This window comes from Balaenoptera acutorostrata, chromosome 7, assembly GCF_949987535.1.
Source record: "Balaenoptera acutorostrata chromosome 7, mBalAcu1.1, whole genome shotgun sequence".
NCBI classification, from domain to species: Eukaryota; Metazoa; Chordata; class Mammalia; order Artiodactyla; family Balaenopteridae; genus Balaenoptera; species Balaenoptera acutorostrata.
The window spans coordinates 99,260,240-99,283,973 of record NC_080070.1 but is presented as its reverse complement, the minus strand read 5'-3'; the positions used below and the strand labels follow the sequence as shown (position 1 = coordinate 99,283,973).

Here is a 23,734-nt window from a genome sequence, read left to right as displayed (position 1 = left end):
GCAACCAAACACTGCAACAAATTAATCAATTCTGTCAGCAGGTGGCTCTAGTGACACTGAAATAACTTAATATCAAATACTATAAACAAAATATAGATAGTAAAAATGTACTGAATCTCAGAAATTTGGAGTCAAAAAGAGTCACATTAATACTTCAATCCAAGCCCTGTTTTTCAAATGAAGATACAAAAGCCTACCATAATTAAGTGGCTTAAGTCTATCATAATTAAGTATGTTAGTGGCAGAACAAAACTGAAAACCCAGATATCTCTTTTTAGTACTTTCAAGTCAACAAAGAGGCATTTACTGTATTGCCAGGCATAGTACTAAAAGCCCTCCTCCAAAATAATTCACCTATAACTTAGATATGTCACATTTACTAATTTGTCTACCTCATCCAAAAATACACATAATTATATAAAAGCTCATTATAAAGACTTCTAAAGGAATATTTGGTAGTAATAATAATGTTAAAAGGAGTACAATGTTACCAATTATGTTCCCAGTCTCTGAGAGGAAAAAGTAATTTGGCTCTTCTTTTTTAAAAAGGCTAGGAAAGAATAAATTTAACACTCCCCATTTATACCTCTTTCCACTTCCCAGCTCCAGAAGGGTTTCTCATCTTTGCTTCTTTAACCAATTTAGTAATTCAGATGGAATGTCAGATGTAAAATAGGTAAGAAGCAACAGAATAGGTCAATTTCTACCAATTAGGATAAAAAACACACAATTCTAATAAATGGCTGTACTCTGGCTCACTTTCCTATCTATCTAGTGGTAATGGAGTCTAGGTTTTCTTTCATATTTCTTATCTTTGAGCAGAGACCTGATGAGAATACCTTTGTTACATGCAATCATATATTATACTGAATTTACTACTCCTAAAACTAAAGCTACTACTTACATGAACCATATATCAAAATAAATCAGCTGTTATATAGATCATTTTTTGTAACAGTATTAGAAAAGGAGCTATAATAGAAATAAGCCTAAAATCAACACATCAATAAGTTCTGCCTCTGCCACTTAACTGCTCTGTGACTTCAGTTTCCTCACCTATAATTTGAAAATAATATCTACACCTTATACTTACATCTTTATCTTTCTTATTCAGAAAGAAACAGATCACTGCCACTTAACTGCTCTGTGACTTCAGTTTCCTCACCTATAATTTGAAAATAATATCTACACCTTATACTTACATCTTTATCTTTCTTATTCAGAAAGAAACAGATCATTATGATCTCACTTGGAATTTTTATAACTAGCCTAGACTTCATTGTTCTTTTCTCTTCTGAGAGCCTATACTTTGTTATTTCGTCTAGAACTTCTCTATCCAATACAGCAGCCTCTAGACATGTGCTACTGAACACCTGAAGTGTGGCTAGTTTGAACTGAGAGGCACTGGAGGTGTAAAACCAACTCTTGGCAAGGTAACAGGGAACAGAAAATAGCAAAATACAAGATCCCTAACTCTGCAGGAAAGGTAAAACAAACCCAAGATTTTTTAAAACTTAGTAATGAGAGGAAAAGAAATATGTAACAAAGAAGCTGGACTTGATGGGAATAATGAGTCTTATTTTAGAGACACAATAATCCAAGAGCAAACATCACTGAGTATAAAAATACCAGACTAGAGCTTAGCAAACCCATTCTTCATAGATCCTGAACCAGACCTTCAATTTCCTATCTATAAAATGCTACAGATAGCATGAACTCTATCTAGATGAACTCAGACTAGATGAACATTAAGTGATCAAATAAATTCCCCTTTACAGCCTTAGAAGTGAGCATAAATTTGGTCTAGTACACTAATTCACTCAATAAGCAATCATCAAGTACCTCCTAAACTTTATATTAGTTTATTAGTGATATATTATAATTTAGCAGTACAATATTTAAAAAAATATAACATATAATTAATAACATTATATAGCCACATGAGTGTAATAAAATGTAATTCTCTCTTTTTAAAAAACATTTTGAAATAATTATGTAGCTTCACAGGATCCTGCATCAACACAACTATAGTATCTTCTGATTACTTATTTGAAATAAAAAGGAAGCGACATGTTAATTACATCAACATTTCTTATGAAAACAGCTCCAAAAGCTTTATGTATCTGTGGGAATGGGTGGTGGGGTGATGTGATTTAAGGATCTTTTTAAGCTTCCAGGTTTTATATATTTATATATACATAGAGAGAAAAGTTTTTAAGTCTGAAAATTAAACCACAAAAATTCTGATAGTTGTCACATAACAGAAACTGGTACCAGCTATCCTTTCTGTGTCCACTGAGTAGAGGATACTATGCCCAAAGGACATACACTTGTATGTGGAATAGAAAAAACTAATTTCCTAAAACAGAAATGTTCTTTAAAAAAATCGTCATTCTGTAATTACCTACAAATTGATCATTTTCTCATAATAAAAATGGCCACATTTGTATTAGGAAAGATTTGGCTCCAAAATATAAATCATAATTTTTCTATACATGCTATATAAATGCATTTAATAAAGAACATAGGCAGAAAGCAATCCCGTACACTGCCCTCTTTCAATATATTATTCATTCTATTTTAACAGCATAATTGATATGTGGCTTTCATTCTGTTTGTGAATTACCTTACAGTACACATACTAAACATGCAAACAAGGCAAAGGTGTATCTCACATTGTATACTGGACTAATTCCTATCTGGTATATAAATAATATTTCATAAATTACATCTTGTATTCAGTGCTTAAGAGGCCAATTTAAAAAAAGACTGTCAAGGCGAATATTTTTAGGAAGCAAAGACTCTTTATTACCAATAAACGCCTATAACTATCATCAGATATAGATTTGCATCTATCAGATGCTATACATTAAGAAAAACTAGTACTTTAGCCTGGGAACCTCTTGCCTGTCAAGCCCTGCTTCCAGGTTCTTTCCTTCCTTAGTAGTGTCACTACCTGGGCAGAATGAATGTCAATCAACTGTCATAAGAGTGCCATGTTTGGGAATCTATTATTTCACAACAAAAATAACACACAGTGTAAAAAAAAATGACTTTTAAAAACTGTTATTATAATAATCATATAGTTAAATGGACTATGTAGCATATTACAGGAATACTAGAGAGCATCCCTGAGTCTTTCTCAGTGGCAGAAGCAAGAGTGGTGAAAACACTTCTAGACCATTTGAAATGCCAGCAAAAGGAGAATATTAACTGCAATTTTTGTCCTTTCTACATACCAGTTTTAGGAGCTCAAAAATAAATAAATTTGTTTGTTTTCTTTTTTAACTTGAATTCAGCTTTCTGGTCAATGAGCAACCCATTTAGCACAATACAACTACATATTGAATCCGAGAGCAAACATATGCATCTTTCCATCCTTTAGATTCCAACACTGTCACATGAACCCCTTGCAATTTCCAAAAACAATCAATTTTCACAGCAATAACTTAGTGTTAATGTAGTGGTCTTTCAAGATCAAAATAAAATGAAATCTATCCACACAACTGCCAAGACCAAAGAGTTAGAGGCAAGGAAGAACCTTTCACTGAATCCCTCAGAAATGGCTCCCATAAAAGCAAAAAGTGGCAAAGTACACATCTAGAAGGAAATACTCCCTTTTTCTTACTTAAAAATGGCCTGAATTTTATTTTTCAACTCAACTTTTTTTTCCTATAATTTACTTACAATTAAGTTAAACTTGACAATCAAGAGCTACATTCTTTTTTTTTTTAATTATTATTTATTTTATTTATTTATTTTTGGCTGTGCCGGGTCTTTGTTTCTGTGCGAGGGCCCGCCCCCCAGTTGCGGCAAGCGGGGGCCACCCCTCATCGCGGTGCGCGGGCCTCCCACTATCGCAGCCTCCCCTGCCGCGGAGCACACAGGCTCCAGACGCGCAGGCCCAGCAGCCGTGGCCCACGGGCCCAGCTGCTCCGCGGCATGCGGGATCCCCCCAGACCAGGGCTCGAACCCGCGTCCCCTGCATCGGCAGGCAGACTCCCAACCACTGCGCCACCAGGGAAGCCCTCAACTCAACTTTTTAAAAAACGAATTACTGTGTTTAAACGGATATTACAATTTTTTAAAGATTCAAATTTAAAACCAAATTAATTTTCCAATATAAACATGAAAGATCTTACAATTTAAAAAAACAATAACCTGTTACCTTGGCTCTTGATGTCAACAATTAGCAAATGGAAAAGACAAAAAAAATCTTAAAAAGATAGAGCATTTTGGCTCAAAAGTTATTTACAAAGTAATTTTAGTTAAAGGAATTTTTGCCTTTAAACTTCTGACATTTTATTTTAGCCAAGAGTCTAAAATGAGAAAAAATATAAATGCAAATCAAGCACTGCTTGGTTGTGCTAAAATAATTACATGAAATATTTTGCCCTTCCCTATCCAAAATACCTTCAATTTAAATACTTACTCTGAGCCTGCAGCCATTTCCAAGTATGACGTTTCTGCTGTATCAACCCCCAATGGGATCACTATGCTCATGACGTTCGCCTCTGGTAAATTCGATTACTATGGAGTCCTATGCATTGGTATCCAAAACACTGGGGCATGCCAGCCACAGTGCTCATTGCAAACATCTAAGTGCATCCACAAACCCTGTTTAAAAGAAAAGGGAAAAAAAAAAAAAAAAAGAAAAGGGAACCAAAAGTTAATCATCTTCATATTCCCAACAACAGTCAACCTATAACAAAGGTAAGTAAAATACATGAAGAAAACATTCTTTATTAAAATATCAATACCAATTGGAATTTGCTCAAGGAGTCTCTATTTTATTTTTCTGGAATTAAGTTATGAGATTATGATCAAAAGAAAAGTTTCTGAATCATAATCTTCCTTAGGGAATGAATTTAGGATGCCAAAAGAAGGATTACTAAGGCATATTGCTTAGTGAGGAACCAACAAATATTATTCATTTTGAAAGATAAAACAGAATTTCTTATAGCACTATCCAAAAATAAGTCTTCTTGGTTCAGTGAATGATTTAACAATAAACTAACAAATATTGAGACTTACTGTGGACTAGGCACCATACTAAGCTTTTACAAGGATGGTCTATTTAATCCTCACAACTCTGAGATAGGGATCTCCATTTTACCACCGAGGAATTCAAAAGCAACTAAGGTTAAATAACATAACCAAAGTTGCTCAGTTTAAGAGATAAAACCAGAATTTGAACCAATTCTACTCTACTGTTTATATATTTTTTAAAAAATCTATTTTATTTGTAATAAAGTCAATTGTTTTATAGTGGTTGTCATTTTCCATACTACATAAATACATGTATATGGAGGGAGTTTATTTCTCCAGCTTTCTCCCATGAGTTAATGATCCCTAATACAGACAATTAGAAGAGAAATATACTTGAATATTTTAAAATATTCTTGTCATATACTTGAATACTTATTTTTAAACAAACTTACCATAGTAACAAAAACATATTCAGCTTCCATATCAATTTTTCTAATCTGAATTCACTGTTTAACACCTGCTATATGTACTATGTGTGAAATACTTACTCGAAATATTTTCAGCAATGATAGAGTACAACTCGGAACAAAGCAGACAGAGATAACCATATAAACAAGAGAAACAGTCAACATTGTCCCTCTCATGTTATACCTGAAATACTGAAGAGAAGTGTTTCTTCAAATAGCAATTCTTGTATTTATCTTTAATTTTTACAAGTAAGCTTGAGAATATCTACTCAGGTTAATTCCTATTTCACAGATGATGCAGATTGTGAGCTCATATCTTATGGGAAAAAAATACCAAAATATGGAAATAACGAGGTAATAGTGGTTTGAATTATCCAAGAAAACGAGCCTTTACTTTTAAACCATGTAAAACTGGGGGAGAGCTACTAGATTTCAAGTTATAACAAAAATATACAATAACAGGCAATTGCACTTAGAAGTGAAAAACATGAGCATTGGAGCCTATCTCTCTCTAACAGTAGATGTGTGAGCTAGGCAAGTTATTTAACCACTCTAAGCCTCAGGTTCCTTGTTTATAAATGGGTATATATCCTCCTACGATTTCTGTGAAGAAAATGAAATAATGACTGTAAAGCATTTCATACACTACATTATGCATATTTAGCAATCAATAAGTGGTAGTCACATAAGAAGAGTTGATCTTATTTCATAACCAAAAAACTGTGTAGATAAAAAAAACTCTTTAGCTCTCATTGAAAGAGAATCTTCTAATAGTTTTTGAAAATAAAGTATGTAATTATGGTTCTCTATTTGCTACGATTTTACAGTTTTCACCAAATTAAAATCATCCTCTTAAAAAAAAAATCATTCTTTAAAAACAATTAAAGCAGGGTGAGACAAAGGAAAAATTGCCCTACCTCTTTTTCTGCACCTGCGACTGTTTTAGAATTACGTCATAAAAAGCTATATTTATTAACCTGCACAAAGCTATAAAATTATAAAATTTCTAAATGACAAAATGCAAGCAATATATAAATCAAATGTTATATTATTCTGTATTTCTTTAAAATATTGAAAACTTGGACCTAAGAACAGACAATTAAAATTAAAAAAAAAAATTTCCTCCTGTTGGTAGCATCTAGTTGGTAGAAGTTTTCTTTAGCTCAGCTTATCCTAACATTTGACTCACAGGAAATCTTATATTTTAGGTATATGTTGTTAAATATTTAGTTGTATTTTTTTTTAAAACCAGAGGCAGAAACTAGAAAGCAGAAGTCAAATAATTATGTATTCTTTTAGGTAACTGAGTAATATTTCCAACCTACAACAATTTATTTGAATACGTATTTAATAGTGTCCCCCATTTTTATATAAATATACAGTCCTTAATAAACACTATATTTGAGCTGTTTTTAAATAGCAGTGAAGAGTTTGCCATAAGCCTATTTCAGACAATGGCTTATATTTTTGTGATTACTGCCTGTCTCTCAAATCCTGCACAGTGCGTAGAACATAAAAGGCACTCTACAAAGAAATGGTGAATGAATTAGAGCAGCCGGGATGAAACTGCAGTTCTGGCCTCATTAACCAAATGAGTTGTCAACCTATACAATTAAGCGCTATAAAAACAACCACATGGCACCTTTTCCAGAAATGCATCTCTCTTCTAGAATCACAGAAGCTCATCCCCAGGATAACAACTCATCATCACATCCATAACAGAACCACAGACTCTGAGTCTGATTCAGCAAAAAAGATGATCTCACAAATTTACTCACAAGAGGTCAGAAGGCAAGAGGTCATATCTACTGAGACCATAAAGTGGCAAATATTTCACTATATTCATTAATATCAAAAACTCCATAGCCAGAAAACTCACGCTGTTCAAAAATCCAGCTGATACTTAAAGCATAAATTCATTAGGGTCTTTAAAAATAAGAAAAAAAGAAAGGGAAAGACAATGTAGTAAACAGAAAAGATGTGAGCTTATAACATAGGCATAACTAGAGAAAAACAATTCAACACAATACAAACAACTACCACAAAGCTTTCATATCTTACATGTAAACAAAAAACTGGTTATACAACTGGCAAGTAAAATATATACAAAATACATTGAGAATAAACGGCAGCCATTAATGAAATAATATAAAAGGAAATACCATGAGATGTCTGGTAAATCTGAGGTCCAAGAAAGAATAAATGTCTTCACAAAACCTGCTATCCAGAATAGACCTAGAAACCAAGTGAACATAGGAGTATTGAGCTGTTTATAAATGGCATAAAATTATAGGTATTGATACTTCTGTCTAACATGGAACCTAAAATCAAAGGGACTCAAATAAAGACAGCAGCTAATTCTTAAAAAAATTAATTTATTCTTCACTCTTTTATACAAATGAATGTAAACACAAGTAAAGGAAACAATGCTAAATACCAAATCAAACTGGAAAGAAACTGGGAAAAAACGATATTAAAAACAGATTTAGGGGGCTTCCCTGGTGGCGCAGTGGTTGAGAATCTGCCTGCCAATGCAGGGGACACAGGTTCGAGCCCTGGTCTGGGAAGATCCCACATGCCACGGAGCAACTGGGCTCGCGAGCCACAATTACTGAGCCTGCGCGTCTGGAGCCTGTGCTCCGCAACGGGAGAGGCCGCGATAGTGAGAAGCCCGCGCACCGCGATGAAGAGTGGCCCCCGCTCGCCGCAACTAGAGAAAGCCCTCGCACAGAAACGAAGACCCAACACAGCCATAAATAAATAAAATAGTGTTTAAAAAAAAAAAAAAAGCTTTAAAAAAAAAAACAAAACAGATTTAGGGGAATTCCCTGGTGGTTCAGTGATTAGGACTCTGCACTTTCACTGCTGAGGTGTGGGTTCAATCCCTAGTCAGGGAACTAAGATCCCACAAGCCTCGTGGCACGGCCAAAAAACCACACAAAAAACAAAAAATACAAAACAAACAAACAAAACAACCCCACAGATTTAGCAGAGCAAAGGCATTGATACCAAAACAAAACCAAACAAAACCCTAAAGTAGGAAAAATGAGATAAAAGGCAAGAAGGAAAAGCAATTAAATTAGAAAACAGTTTATCAGAAGAACTGGAAAACTGAGGCTGCTTTTAAGACCACATTAAGAAGTTCAAAAAACAAAAAAATACCACTGAAAAGATAAATATGATACCCAAAAGGCAGAAAAGATGAAAATATGAGGAAAATTTTTTTCTAAAATTACAAATAAAGGGCCCAACCCAATTTAACATAATCTCTTTGAGGAAAGGGTCATTTATTATTACCTTTCAGTCCTTAATAAACACCTTACATAGAGCTCAATAAATATTTAAAATTAAATCCATGTTTACATTTTGGACATATAACAAGAGAATAAGCGGGTGAATCTGGGGCTGAATTACTAATAGAAATGAAACAAAGAAACTTGAAAGAAATTGTGAGGTACCACATACCTGAGATTTTCTTATAAATCAGAAATTAAACTGCCCTCATTATTCATTTATGATTTTAATTTTACTTACAGCTGTTGACTAAGGTATAACAAAAAAGGGTACTAGTTAATCAAAATCTATTACCAAGTTACTACCTACGAAACTTTGGTCAACTCATTTCACTATTCTGGGATTCAACTATAAATGGAGGCAGGTTAGGCTGATGATCTTACAGTTTAAATCTTACAATCACAAGTACATTAACAGATTAGTCCTGATAATCAAAATGACAGATAAATATCAGATTCTAAAAAGAATAAGACAATAGAATGAATTATGTATTTCTCTAACTGGGTTAATGTTAGTATTAGCCAGTGCTCTATAAGCACTTACCTGATACTCAAATGTCCCCAAACAGAGGTTATAATAATAATGATGATAAATACTGCTTACAATGCTTAATCCTCACAATGAGCCTATGGCATAGGTACATTTATTACCCCATTTCACAGATAAGGCAGAGAAGTTAAACTTGTCCAAAGTTCCATAGCTAATAAATAGAAGAATCAGGTTTTGAACCCTAACAGTCTGATTCCAGAACCTACACAGTAGTCTCCCTGAAATTAAAATTTGCCAGATGATTGGTAAAATAAATAAAATAAAATCCAGAACTTACAGTTAAGGGGGAAAAACTGACAACTGCCTCTCTCAAAAAGAGGAGAAATTAAATAACTACATAACTGTTTCACTGCAGAACATCTGGACTACATTCATTCTGGCACACTAAATGAAAAAACAGTAACAAAATCTACTTTGCTCCTCCCCGAAACCTAATCTACTTAATAAACCTACATGCATTCCACAGCAATGCATTAAAACACTACAAAGTAAAGATGCATGGGCTCAAAGTCTAAAATTTGCATTTAAAGTATTTCAGGGACAGTGCAAAGCACATACTCAAAGGACAAAAATATTTAAATTCCCAATTATTTTTCAGGGACAAACAGATGCCTTGCTAGTGAATTGAAAGCAACCCAAAAGTTAAGGGAACCAGGCTCCAAATTTGAGATTACTAATGTATACATAAGTATCCTCAATTCCTTATATAGAACTATTTGTTAAGCAAAGACCACCTATCTAACCAGTTGAATTTTAACTTGAGTCTCCCTTTGATAACCATTTCATTCCTAGAGATAAAGAATTTCACCAATTCAACTTACACTATAATCTTTTATAGCAAATAAACTCTCTATTTAAAAAATCTTTCTTCTGGTAGTCAGGATTAATGTTGATGGATCTACATGAAAAATGGAAACCTATATATAAAATTCAATGTTCAAAACACACAGTTTCTGGTTCTATACAAGAGTTCCACAGAGTTTCACCATACCATATTTTAGTACAATTCCAACCACTAGTACTAAATTCAATATCAAAATAGCAATGCTCCAGTTTTCACACTCTGCCACCTATTAATAATGGTTACTTATTCTCTTGAAGCCTTAGTTCCTCATCTGTAAATAGGAATAATCATAAAACATATTTCTGAATTGTTTCAAGGGTTCTGTGTGCCACTCAGTTAAGTATTAGCTATGATTACCAGATAACATTTCTGGGAATTAAATATTTAGGAAAAGTCCTTAAAAAGATGAGTATTGGACCATATGATATCACTTATGATATCACTGGAATCTAAAACATGATACAAATAAACTTATTTACAAAACAGAAACAGACTCACAGACAAAAAACAAATTTATGGTTACCAAAGGGAAAGGGGGTTGGGGAGGAATAAATTAGGAGTTTGGGATTAGCAGACACCAACTATACATAAAATAGATAAACAACAAGGTCCTACTGCATAGCACAGGGAACTATATTCAATATCCTGTAATAAACCGTAACAGAAAAGAAAAAAAAAAAAAGTATTGGAGAACAATTCTCAGCTATTGTACTTGTAAAAGTCAAGTAAACTATTAAGAATTTCTGATCTATTCTAGAATCCATTCTTGTCAGTAAAGGAGAAAGGATGCTGCTGTGTTGGACTGCAAATCAGAGAATGTGATAGAAGTAGCTTCACTTAAAAAGGCAACAGCCAGGGACTTCCCTGGCGGTCCATCCGCTAAGACTCCACACTTCCACTGCAGGGGGCCCGGCTTTGATCCCAGGTGGGGGAACTAAGATTCTGCATGCTGTGTGGTATGGCGGAAAAAAAGGAGAAGGGGGGGAAAAAAAAAAAAAGCCAACAGCCAAACCTCTTTATTATAAACTCTAGGGCTTCCCTGGTGGCGCAGTGGTTGAGAATCTGCCTGCTAATGCAGGGGACACGGGTTCGAGCCCTGGTCTGGGAAGATCCCACATGCCACGGAGCAGCTGGGCCCGTGAGCCACAACTACTGAGCCTGCGCGTCTGGAGCCTGTGCCCCGCAACGGGAGGGGCCGCGATAGTGAGAGGCCCGCGCACCGCGATGAAGAGCGGTCCCCGCACCGCGATGAAGAGTGGCCCCCACTTGCCGCAACTAGAGAAAGCCCTCGCACGAACCGAAGACCCAACACAGCCAAAAATAAATAAATAAATAAATAAAGTAGCTATACAATTAAAAAAAATAAAATAAAATAAATAAACTCTAAACATACTGTTTCGATTATTTTCTTAAAATAAAATCAGAGTAATGGTTAAAATAACTACGGCATCAGGCCCTTAAAATCCTTTTTACAGAATTTTTGTCAAAACAAGATTGGCTCTAGTAAGAGTAAATTCTTTAAAGAATAAGCCAATGCCAACCCTCATGATACTACCCAACGAGCACCAAACCACCCCTATACAGTTAAGAATGAGGCACTTTCCCAAATCAGCCAGTATTTGGCAGTACTTCACACTGGCTTACCTTGCAACCCAGTTTACCTTATCTTCAGCTCACTAGAGATTTGATATTGTAATCAAAATAAATTAAAGTATCAAGAAGTACAACCTTTAAAAAAAAATGACTACGAAGAGTGAGGCTTAGTGTCAATTTTGGTTGATAATGATGTGCCAATGTTGGTTCATGGAATGTAACAAATATACCATGATGATGAGAAAAGCTGATGGTGAATATGATATTCTGAACTGTTTGGCATCATATAATGGGGTACCACTCTAACAGGGTTTGGGGAAGCTACTCGAAACACCAATTCTTCAACCTGTCAAAGTACTGGTACACTCCTCTATTACCACCCCAAAACAACCTTGAATTAAAATAATTAATTTCAATACTATCCAGTTTTTTTAATGTACCACATCATTATTTTAAAACAGTATTCATCATTCCCTAAAGTGTTGGAGGTCACTAACCTCTGGTGTAAAATCTAACAAAATGTAGCCTTTGAAGCAATTCAGTGATTGGTAACTGGTTAGTCTCTGGGTGCAAATATACAATTTCTGTTTCCTACACACACAAACTATTTTTAGAATGAGTTCAGTCTTTGTTCATACCCGAGTATATAAGTAACAAAAGTGATTTCATTCTAAACAGTTACCTATTCCCACTTTTTACTTGCCATGTGGCCCACGACTATATGCCGTAGAATGTACTGCTTGATATACAAACACAGAAGAAAAAGAATCTTCAAATTTAAGAATTTCATCTTCCCAATTCCTTAAAATCTTACTTTTATGTACAAAAGTAATGAGTACTGTAAAGCATAACACCACATACTTAAGTGGGTTCTAAACCTTCCTTTAGTTAAAAAAAAAAAAAAAAAAATTGTCGTCTATGTGAGCAATTTTTAAACTGTACTCCCAATAGTCCTAACAGAGTTGGAGATTGAGATAATAAAAGACAACAGAGTCAGGGAAGTTAACAAAAGAAAATGAGAGACAATATGTTCTGTAGATTTAAAAGGAAAAGTCTGAAGCTGCATGTTCTATGGGGTAGCTACTAAATGAGAAAATAACATTAAGTGGAACAGTACTTAGCATTATAAAGGAATGAACTACATGATACATGCAACACCTTGGATGAATCTCAAGGAAACTGTACTGAGTGAAACGAAGCCAATCTCAAAAATGTCACACATACTGTATAATTTCATTTATCTAACATTCTTGAATGACAAATTATAGAAAAAGAGAATAGTGTGGTAGTAAGAGCGCAACACCAGGGATCCTTGTGGTGATGGAACTGTTCTGTATCTTAACTGTGGTGGTGGAGATACGAACCTACATATGATAAAAATGAAAAGAACTATATACACACAACACACACACAAGTACAAGTAAAACTGGGGAAATCTGAACATAATGGGTGAACTGAATCAATGTCAATATTGTGGTCATATTGTGCTACAGTTTTGCAAGATGTTACCACTGAGGGAAACCAGGGAAAGGATACAGAATTTCTCTCTATTATTTCTTACAATTGCCTCAAAATTAAAACTTTTAAAAGTGACATTAAAATTGTGGCCTTCAAACTTTGACTATTGATAGAAACTTTCCTACAAATAAAATCTTACACAGAAATCTAATCATCTATTTTTATTCTAGGATTAAAAAAACGTTTTAATCTCCTATGCTTTTCCCAGTGATTGCTAGTGTCAACTTTAAATGTTGTGTTAAGGAGGCTACAGCCAGATACAAATGGGAGGTGGCCCCAGTGATTAATGGTATTTGCTAATGGGCACAGTAGGCCCATTATTTGCTTTTTTACTTCATTATTTGCTATGTCCGCGGTTAAAGAAGGTGGCAAGAGAATGTCCCTGCCTGCACATCCTCCCACCTTCCAGTTAAGTTCCATTAAAAACCTAAGAATTCCTGGAGAATAGTTTGGAAATCATTGGCTAAAAGAAAATACTTACTGACTCAACATGTGACATAAAAAACTTATCGCACTGGTGAATTCTCTTGTCCAAAGGCAAAAAACAAAAACAAACAGAAAAACAGTCTTCCAAAAAGTAGTGTTAAAACATTGTAATTAAAAATCAAACAAAATCAACAATAAAAATCCTGCATTTATCTTTTAGTCACTCAACCTATACAATCAAGCTGGTTCATTCTTGCCTTTTTAGCCTTCAAATAAGTGTGTCACCAGGAGAGGGCATACTTTTCGACTGAAACAAACTCGGCAATAATTTTATTCTCTCATTCTTGATTCTAATCTCAAGCAAAACAATGTTCTCACTCTTCAGGATGAACTAAGTATTCCTTCTATCACTATTTTAACCATTTCTTTTAGTCTGAACCTTGAATCCTCTTGTTTCCCTATATAAAAACAAGAAATGTGCATCAAATCTAATTAATTAAGAGGATTTAAACAAATCTTTCTGATCCTACTGTCTACATTTTCTTATCTCAGACCTAGTCTACCAGATTAAGTTTCTAAGTAGTCTCTCGCCCTATTCTGACTTGACCTTTAAACCAGTGGTTCTCAAACACGGATCTACAAAATGCCACTTTTCATATACCTGGGGTTAGGGGTTGAAAATAACAGATTCACAGGCCTCACCCTAGAGATTCTGATTAAGTAGGTCTGGGATGTGGCCTGGATGTCTTAAAAAAAAAAAAAAAAAAAAAGAAGAAAGACATTTGCTCCAGTGCTCTATTTTAGAACACTTGCTGAAACACTGAATATACTTCAAAGCCCACTAGTTTCCTAATTTTGCCCTCTTCAAAAAAGCATAATAGCTCACAGTAATAACAGGTTCCTAATCTTGGCATTATCAGGTTACCCTGGTTCCATACTAATATCCCAATATATAAATCCACTGATTATGTCAGTCTTTTTGTGATTGTTGGTACATCCTTGTTCATTCTCCTTCAAGTTTTCAAAAGTCATTTTCCTCTATTTATATCCATCCCACTCTATAAATAAAAATCTTACTAAACCTTCGAGGATTGTTTAAGTACCAGCACTTCCTTGAAGCCTCAACTTCCCAACTTTGACATCTCTGCCACAAAACTAGCTTTCAGATCTCCAGCAGATCAACCTCTTGAGCACTGTTTCCTTATCTGCAAACAAAAATTTGACCAGGTTAACTCAAAAAACTGTTAACAGCTATAAGGCCTCTTATACACTAATCTCTTCCCTTCTTAACTTCCCAAAGAATATTATTACTTACATTTTTTTAACCACTGGTTTATATTTTGACACACTTTTTGGAAACAAGTGTTAGATATACAGCTTCCACAAATAGATCATGTACTTCACTCTATAGCAAGAACTGAAATATTTACCTACTAGCTCTCAAAGCTTGGAATATAGTGGCTAAGATACCACCTAAGTTATTCTTGCTTAAACCACACTTCCTTTAACACATTTAATCCTCTCCTCTCCTTTTAGATGAACGTGAACATACCTTAAAAACAAAACAAAAAATCTGCCATTAAAGAACGTTAGCGACTGATTTCCTTTTGGAACCTTTTTTTAATTGCGTCTTTCTCCCTTATTACTCTAAAATCTGGTTGTCCTTTAAGGCTCAATCCTCCCCATTATTAGTCTCCACCAATCTTGGATATAACCATTAATTCCTGATTTCCTATTCCTAGCCATCTACAAGATGTATATCTATTCAAATACCTGCCATCACTACAAAAATCAAACTTTCCAACTGAATCTTTTTCACACACCTTCTTCCATTCCATTTTTTATTAGTACCCTTTTCTCGCAGTTCTCTTTTTAATCGTTCTTTTCTCTAGTTTATTACATTTGGTCACCCAGTCTTCTGTGCCTCCCCAGTGTTTCAGATTCACTCTTCCTCAATTTCTGTGGCCCCCACCACGATCTTCATCATCTGAAAAATTTCCAACAATCAACAACTCTTCCAGCTTATCACCATCAAGTTCTGAGTACTTTGTCTCCAAACAATGGAAGAAATCTTGAGTGTTAAGCATTTCTCCCCCCAAATTATGGCAACTATTCTTTCAAAATATAATAAATTCAAATTCATTCATTTAACATACTTATTGAGCATATACTATTCCCTGGATACTGTTCTAAGTGCTGGGGAATGAGCAGTGAACAAAATTAAGCTGCCCTTCTTTCTAGAGTAATGAAAACAAAAACAAAAATAAACAAACGGGACCTAATGAAACTTAAAAGCTTTTGCACAGCAAAGGAAACCATAAACAAGGCAAAAAGACAACCCTCAGGATGGGAGAAAATTAAGTTGCCCTTAAGACATCTGAAATGAGCTATGACAATCTAATATAATCAAGGGTATCTTAGAATAGTTTTCTTAAGTAACTGCCTTGGAGTAATAATTTGTGTATTCTCATTACCTTGCCAAGAACGAGTCCTTTTTAAGGATCAGTGCAAAGCTATGATGATTTTCAAATGACTTTAATTAAAATTCTCGATCAGTCACTCTTTAGCTATGTGACCCTCAGTCTCTCTAGGCCTCTCATGAAAAATGGGTAAAAGATCTACCTGCAGAGTTGCTGTGCAGAGAAAATAAGATATGTAAATACACTGTAGATACTCATTTATGGATGTTAGTGTTGTGCCTCTTAGAATTAAAGCCATGAAGTTTATATTTTCCAATCCAAAGATAATTTAATCAATTCCAGTCAAAATATTGTTGGCTACCAAGGACATACAAATGGTGAAAGAACACATGAAAGAACAAATGGTTAAAGAACACATGTGTTTAAAATATTTACTTTTGGGCTTCCCTGGTGGCGCAGTGGTTAAGAATCCACCCGCCAATGCAGGGGACATGGGTTCAAGCCCTGGTCTGGGAAGATCCCATGTGCCGCGGAGCAACTAAGCCCCTGCGCCACAACTACTGAGCCTGCGTTCTGGAGCCTGCGAGCCACAACTACTGAAGCCCGTACGCCTAGAGCCCGTGCTCCACAACAAGAGAAGCCACTGCAATGAGAAGCCCGCGCACCGCAAGGAAGAGTAGCCCCCACTCCGCGCAACTGGAGGAAGTCCGTACACAGCAACAAAGACCCAACACAGCCAAAAAATAAATAAATAATAAATAAATAAATAAATTTTAAAATTTACTATCAAATCTTAAGTCTAAAATAAGAGTACTTTAATTTCTAAGTATCTAACAACCTACAAAGTCAGCAAGAGACCAAAATGAATAAAAAAAGGAAAAATACTTTCCATGTTTAAACCGTTTACTTTTATGGAATTTTTCCCAGTCCTTTGATCCCAGGGCTTACAGTATTCAAAGATCAGCTTCCCCCTCTTCATATGTTAATATAAAAACAAAAACCAAAACCTAGAAATAGAGGACTGGTGTATTACTACTAGAGAGTTGAAACTTAGAGAAACAGTCTATGCATCTTACTCAAAAATGAATTACGGCATTAACAGATCTAAGTCTCTATTAGAAAAGCTTTTAGAGGCCTATAATCACTGAGAAATTTTACAATAAAGAAAAAAATAAAGTGTCAAGAATGAAGTTGGTAGATACAACGAGTTCTATAGTGACCAGTATATTTGCTATAAGACAGGCTGCACCCACTTTCACTTTCAAACTTCATTATAAAGACCTTTATGTGAAGAGATTAAATGAAAAATAATCCACATGTACTGAGCTGACCGGCCACTCTTATAAAAGTCATTTGAACACGAAGAAAGAAGTTCCTGTGTGAAGTCAGGGACCGAACTAGAAATACTTTTGCCCAAATCCATAATGAACCACTTACTTCAGTCTATAAGAAGCATAAACCTGAAACTTCTTCTAAGTGATAGTTTAGGCTATACCAGCAGAATGTCTTCTGAAATCTCCACCATGACTCTAGATTAAATTTCAATGATAAATATCACAGCTTCTCAGATACTCTCAAAGTAAATACACAACAAAAGAACTTTCGTGTTTTGGCACAACCACACCACATCCATAAAATCCGCCAGTTTTAACACGGAATTAAAAAATCAAGCAGTTACTACATTAATGTATAACTAAAAAGTTACTACTAACATAGAGCAACTAGGTTACAACACACCAATTACAGGCTGAAATTTGAAAATGAAACAAACTGATCCCAGGTATATTAGCCAACACAATCATCAGCTACTTCCTTTAGGAAATATGTGCAAGATAAGCAAGCCAAAATTAGTAGCTACCATGATGCTTCCACATAGAGGGCATTCAACTATCTGCCACTAAATGAATCTAATTTATAATACTATCAGAGTTAGAAAGGTCCTAAAGAAGAGTACAACTTAAATCTCACAAGATAACAAAGGCTATTGGATCTTAACATGTCAATGTATCTGTTAAATTCTAGAGACAAATGAAATCTGTCATTTCATCTAGGTAGGGTCATATAAACCCCATTGGACAAACCTGAGTCTAATTCTGAAAGAACATTTTTAGATCTCAAAGATACTAAATGAAAAAAGAAAGTTACAGAATACAGTTAAGATCCATCCTGTTTTGGATTAAACAGAGAAATCTGGATTTAGATACAAAAAATAGGGACTAGAAGTTTGAGTTCATCAAAGTCAGTCATTTAACATGGAGAATCATGAAAAAGTTATATATAAATTATTATAAAGACTGTTTTTAATTTATAATATCATTCATCAATATTTTGGTGTCAAGCCAAAATATTTTTTGAATATGGCTCCCCTAATTCGAATTCTGGCTTCTCGTTCTTGTAGAAACCATATCTATAATGTATTACCTATGGTTTTTGGTTTTCGATTATTCCAAGGTAAGAAATCACCTAGACACTTGTGCAGCAGTGTGAATGCAGACTTCCTTCTAGATTTTTATTATTTTTCTCCATAATCTTTTAGTTGTCTTACCAATACCTAACCTGACAATTTTCTTCAGTAATTAATTTGCCTTTATCAAGTTTTCCAAAGCATTTAACTTAGTTTTCATTTAAACAATTCTCTCTTCACATTCACTTAACTCTGTCTTATGTAATACCTAACTAATACAAACAGAATACAAGTACAATGGGATTAGCCAGTTTGGGAACAAACATATGACTATTGTGAACATTCAACTCAACTAGTGGCAGCAGCACAGAGTAGTTTATTTACATCATTCAACATGTAATGGGCATCAGTATTTTTTACAGAAGGAATATTAATCCTGAAGGTTGGTTAAACGAAGGTTACAGAAACTTTTACAGCATCTACATAAAACACCACAAGAAAAATACAGAAATTAGAAACAGTCATCACCTCAGCATAAGAGAGAAGCTAAGGATGGGAGTCAGAGACTCACTTTTTTCCTGAAACAACTATAGCAGCAACAACTTACAGAGCTTACCAAGATTTTATACATATTAACTCATAGAATTCCAAAACAAGTCTGTATCAACTATATTTCAATTAAAAAAAAAAAAAAGACTCTAGGGCTTCCCTGGTGGCACAGTGGTTAAGAATCCACCTGCCAGTGCAGGGGACACAGGTTCAAGCTCTGGTCCGGGAAGATCCCACATGCCGCGGAGCAACTATGCCCGTGCACCACAACTAGTGAGCCTGCGCTCTAGAGCCCACAAGCCACAAATGATGAGCCCGCGTGCCACAGCTACTGAAGCCCGCGCGCCTAGAGCCCGTGCTCTGCAGCAAGAGAAGCCACTGCCATGAGAAGCCTACGCACCGCAACGAAGAGTAGCCCCCGCTCGCAGCAACTAGAAAAAGCCCGCACACAGCAACGAACACACAACACAGCCAAAAATAAAAATAAATAAATTTTAAAAAAAAAGACTCTATAAGATAGGCTCTATTATTATGTCCATTTTGCAGATCAAGAACCTAAGGCACAAAAAGGTAAGAAACTTGCCCAAGGTCACACAGGAGTACAACCTAGTTTGAATGCAGTCAAATTAAAGCAGCGTGGTTCTAGAGTTTCTACTCTTTACCCCTCTGCAATACTGCCTCTAAAGAAGTACCGAGTTCTTTTAATAAGCATATATTACCTTCATAATCTTAACAATTTTAGGGAGTAAATACGCATGTCCTAGTATATCACTCCCCAAGGGTAATTTTTCAGTGGCTCTCCCATAAAAGCCACTCCTTTATCCTGGCATTCAAGACTCACCACAACTTGATCCCAACTGGTACTGCTATAATTCCAATCCAAGACTCTTCTAGAAACCAACAGATCATCTTGAATTGGGATACAGAAAAGCACTAAATATAGAGTCTGTCACATGACATTGCACAAAGACCAGTATTTCCTCATTTAGAGAATCCAGAAGCCTGGCTTCTCAAGAGAAGAGTCAGCATGGTTTCTTGGAAAAGTATAAAGCACCAAGCATCAGGATCTAAATTTTAATCCTTGATCAACCATAATCTAATATGATCTTGGAAAAATTATTTAACCTCCCTGGGGCTGAGTCTACCTGTAATATAAAAGACAAGAGCTAAAATAGTGTAAAAATGAGCTGAGACTAGTACTCAACTGCAAATTCAAGGCCCCTCTAGATGTGATTATGTAGGTCTGGAATGGGGCCCAAGAATGTTCATTTTAATAAGCACTCCATGTAAATGATACATGTGGTCCCTGGGCCACAATAAGAATATTTAGGGCTTCCCTGGTGGTGCAGTGGTTAAGAATCTGCCTGCCAATGCAGGGGACACGGGTTCAAGCTCTGGTCCGGGAAGATCCCACATGCCACGGAGCAACTAAGCCTGTGCGCCACAACTAGTGAGCCTGCGCTCTAGAGCCCACGAGCCACAACTACTGAAGCCCGCGCGCCTAGAGCCTGTAGTCCACAACAAGAGAAGCCACCGCAATGAGAAGCCCACGTCCCGCAATGAAGAGTAGCCTCCACTAGCCGCAACCAGGGAAAAGCCTGTGTGCAGCAACGAAGACCCAATGCAGCCAGAAACGATAAATAAATAAAATAATAAAATAGATAAATTAAAAAAAAAAAAAGAATATTTAAACAAAAGATCTCACAAGTCAATTGTAACTCTAGTTTCTTAACTTTAGTCGATAGGGTGCTACTTTACATGTCCAGATTGGGGGTTTGGGCCTAAAAGAAAATCCTCTAATTCATCATGGGACTTGTTTTTGCACCTTTCCCTCTATACTTTTTTAAAACAACTGGCTAAGATTTGGTAATGCTACAAATTGAACTTTCCTTCTCTTAAGATACAGTTGGATACAGTTGATTCAAATGAGTTTTAAGTCAACAAAGCACCTATAGAATGCTACAAATCCACTGTATCATCTTGTTAATCCTCACTATTCTGAAATATGATCATCTTAATTTTCTCAGAAGGGAATTTAAGTTTTATAGAATAAAGTCTCCACTCTATAAGTATTCACAACACTTTTCTTCTACCAGTCCCTCTGAAAATTTCCAAAGAAATTAAATTAATAGTTTTCATTCAATATGTTACCCAGGACCTGAATCAGTGTAACATTCAAATTATCATCCAAATTCACTACCAATATTTTGCTATAAATGAAAGGAAATGTGCCAAATTGATAAAAGTGTCATCACAATGTAATTAAAGTCTAAATATGTGTTTTGTTTCTTGTCCCCTTCTTGTTCTTCTGAACTTCTTTACAAGGAGTATGTATTTTTCATTACAAGGTTCCAAAAATCATACACTGCTTTGACCTAAGGGTTATAGATGTTTGATGCTCTGCTGTATTACCATCTTACCAACCCCTTTTTAAAAAGCATTGACTTGTGTATATGGACAAAAAGAACCTGTCTCAATGATTTCAGAAAAAAATATTTTAACTTTAAAAAAATTACTTAAAGGAAGAATTTTTTTAATGGAAGAAGGGAAATAGCACCATAATTAAATTATGTATTTTTAGCCTTGTGTAGGAATCAAACTGCTAGCATTAGTAACAAATCATAAACCTAAACAACTGTTAAAGGCTCATTTAACAATAATTCTAAAAACTGAATGAGGAATTGGAACTACATCATTTAAACATTTTTTTAACAATCAAAGTACTTAATTTCTGTGTTCTGAATTTCAAATTAGGCTAGATTCAAGAAACTATTTTAAATCCCATTTGTGTGGAAAACCGTGCAGGAATACTATCTAAATTATCTACACTTTTCTTCCTTAAAATTCATTTATCTGTTGTGATTACAAAAGCAACCTATATGCGTTACAGAAAAACCAAAATGGAAAAAGAAACTCCCACAATACCAATTACCCAGAAACAAACCACTGCTAAAAACCTTGGTAAATGTGCAGTCACCATAGTAAAAACTTATTCAGGTAAGAATCATCAATAGACACTAAATCTAAGAGAGGAAAGTCCATGAGGAACAGGATATTTACACAATTTCAAAATATCTCCCCACAAATTACTTAATAATGGCAAAATGAGAAACAGTAACTATACAATGGAGAAACTCCTCAATACCTTAACCAAGCAATCAAAACGAACAATACTGGTAGTGGGCAAACAAACATCAAGTGTCTCCAGATGATAGAAAAACACATATTACTTATCTAGTGTTCTAGCCCAAAATGTAAAATCTGAATTTAATTATGAAGAAAACTTAGACAAACCCAAATTGAGAGGAACTGAATAAATATCTAGCCTACCAATGTTATGACAAAAGACTGAGGAACTCTCTTCCAGACTACAGGAAACTAAAGAGACCTAAAGAACTAAATGTAATCTACGATCCTGGATTAGCTACTGTACCAGAAAAAAATACTAATAAAGGGCATAATTGGGACAACTGATGAAAATGGAATAGGGACAATAATCTAGATAAAAGTATTACACCCATGCTAAATTTCCTGAATTTAACCACTCTGGTTACCTAAGAAAAGATGCTTGTTCTTAGGAAATGCATACTTAAGTATTAAGGGCTCTAAGAGGGCATGATGTATGCAATATACTCTCAAATGGTTCCGAATTTTTTTTTTATACATAGAGAACAGTACATAGTGACAAAATGTTAAAAATCAGGGGATCTGGGTGAAGGATATAAGGCAAGTTTATACCATTCATGTAACTTGTCTGGAAGTTTGAAATTATTACAAAATAAAAAATTAACACCCAAAAAGAAACCCTGTTTTTTTGGGAATGTTGGTCAACATTCATATATATTTATATTTATATATAAATATATATATATATATATATATATACACCACATTTGCATTTTTAAGTTAAAAAATAGAATCATCATTTGATATTAATTATTTAGTTTTAGAGGCCCTCCAAGGTATATCTGAGTATCTGCGGAAAAAAGGCAATTATTTTCAGATGAATTAGAGGTGTTTTTCTTTTGCTCTCCGTCCAAGGAAACTACCCCCCCCCACACACACACACACACTCACACCTTAAATACTCACCCCACTACCATCTCCTTAACCAGTCACAGCTAATTAGAGGGATCAAGATGGAGAATACTGGTTCTCTGACACCTTGCCAATTCCTGTGAGGCCCAGCTGCACTTTTTCAAATAAGTTCTGTGAGATTTCCCTACAGCCTTATAACAAATCTTTTACTTCAGCTAGTTGGAGCTGATTTCTGTTCCTTGCATCCAAACAAATCCTAAAACAGCAGGCTTTTGAGAAATAGAAACAAATGGTGCAAGGGAAACAGTAGCTACTCAAATTAATCTTTTGTCTGTGCCTCAAAAATAGTGTTTAGGTAGGGGTTTAATGCTAAAATGCAATAAGGCTGTGTCAAATTCAACCAATTATGCAGCTTCATTTAAAGAGAAAAGCAAATAATTCCAAAAGGAACAATCTTACTTTCTCAATAATTACTATGTATCAGACCAACCGCAGACCCTGCAGCCCGCCCATCAATTTATGGCTACTAAAGTATCTTCCCATCTTGGGACTCCCCTGGTGGGGTAGTGGTTAAAAATCCCCCTGCCAACGCAGGGGACACAGGTTTGATCCCTGGTCCGGAAAAATACCACATGCTGCATAG

The 23,734-nt window shown here is 35.1% G+C and overlaps 1 protein-coding gene across 4 annotated transcripts in view; it reads right to left on the bottom strand.

The window, feature by feature from the left end:
• KMT2E (lysine methyltransferase 2E (inactive)) overlaps positions 1 to 23,734 on the bottom strand; it is a 98,660-nt gene that overhangs the window by 68,437 nt on the left and 6,489 nt on the right. For 2 of the 4 annotated variants that reach the window (XM_057549506.1, XM_057549509.1), the window contains exons 2-3: positions 7,619 to 7,691; positions 4,433 to 4,617 (exon numbers count right to left, since the gene is read on the bottom strand). In XM_057549506.1, the coding sequence (XP_057405489.1) occupies positions 4,433 to 4,503 (71 nt within the window). In that variant the 5' untranslated portion in view covers positions 4,504 to 4,617; positions 7,619 to 7,691. Of the gene's footprint in view, positions 1 to 4,432; positions 4,618 to 5,640; positions 5,773 to 7,618; positions 7,692 to 23,734 lie in introns of all 4 variants that reach the window. The other 2 variants (XM_057549508.1, XM_057549507.1) reach the window with 2 other exon arrangements.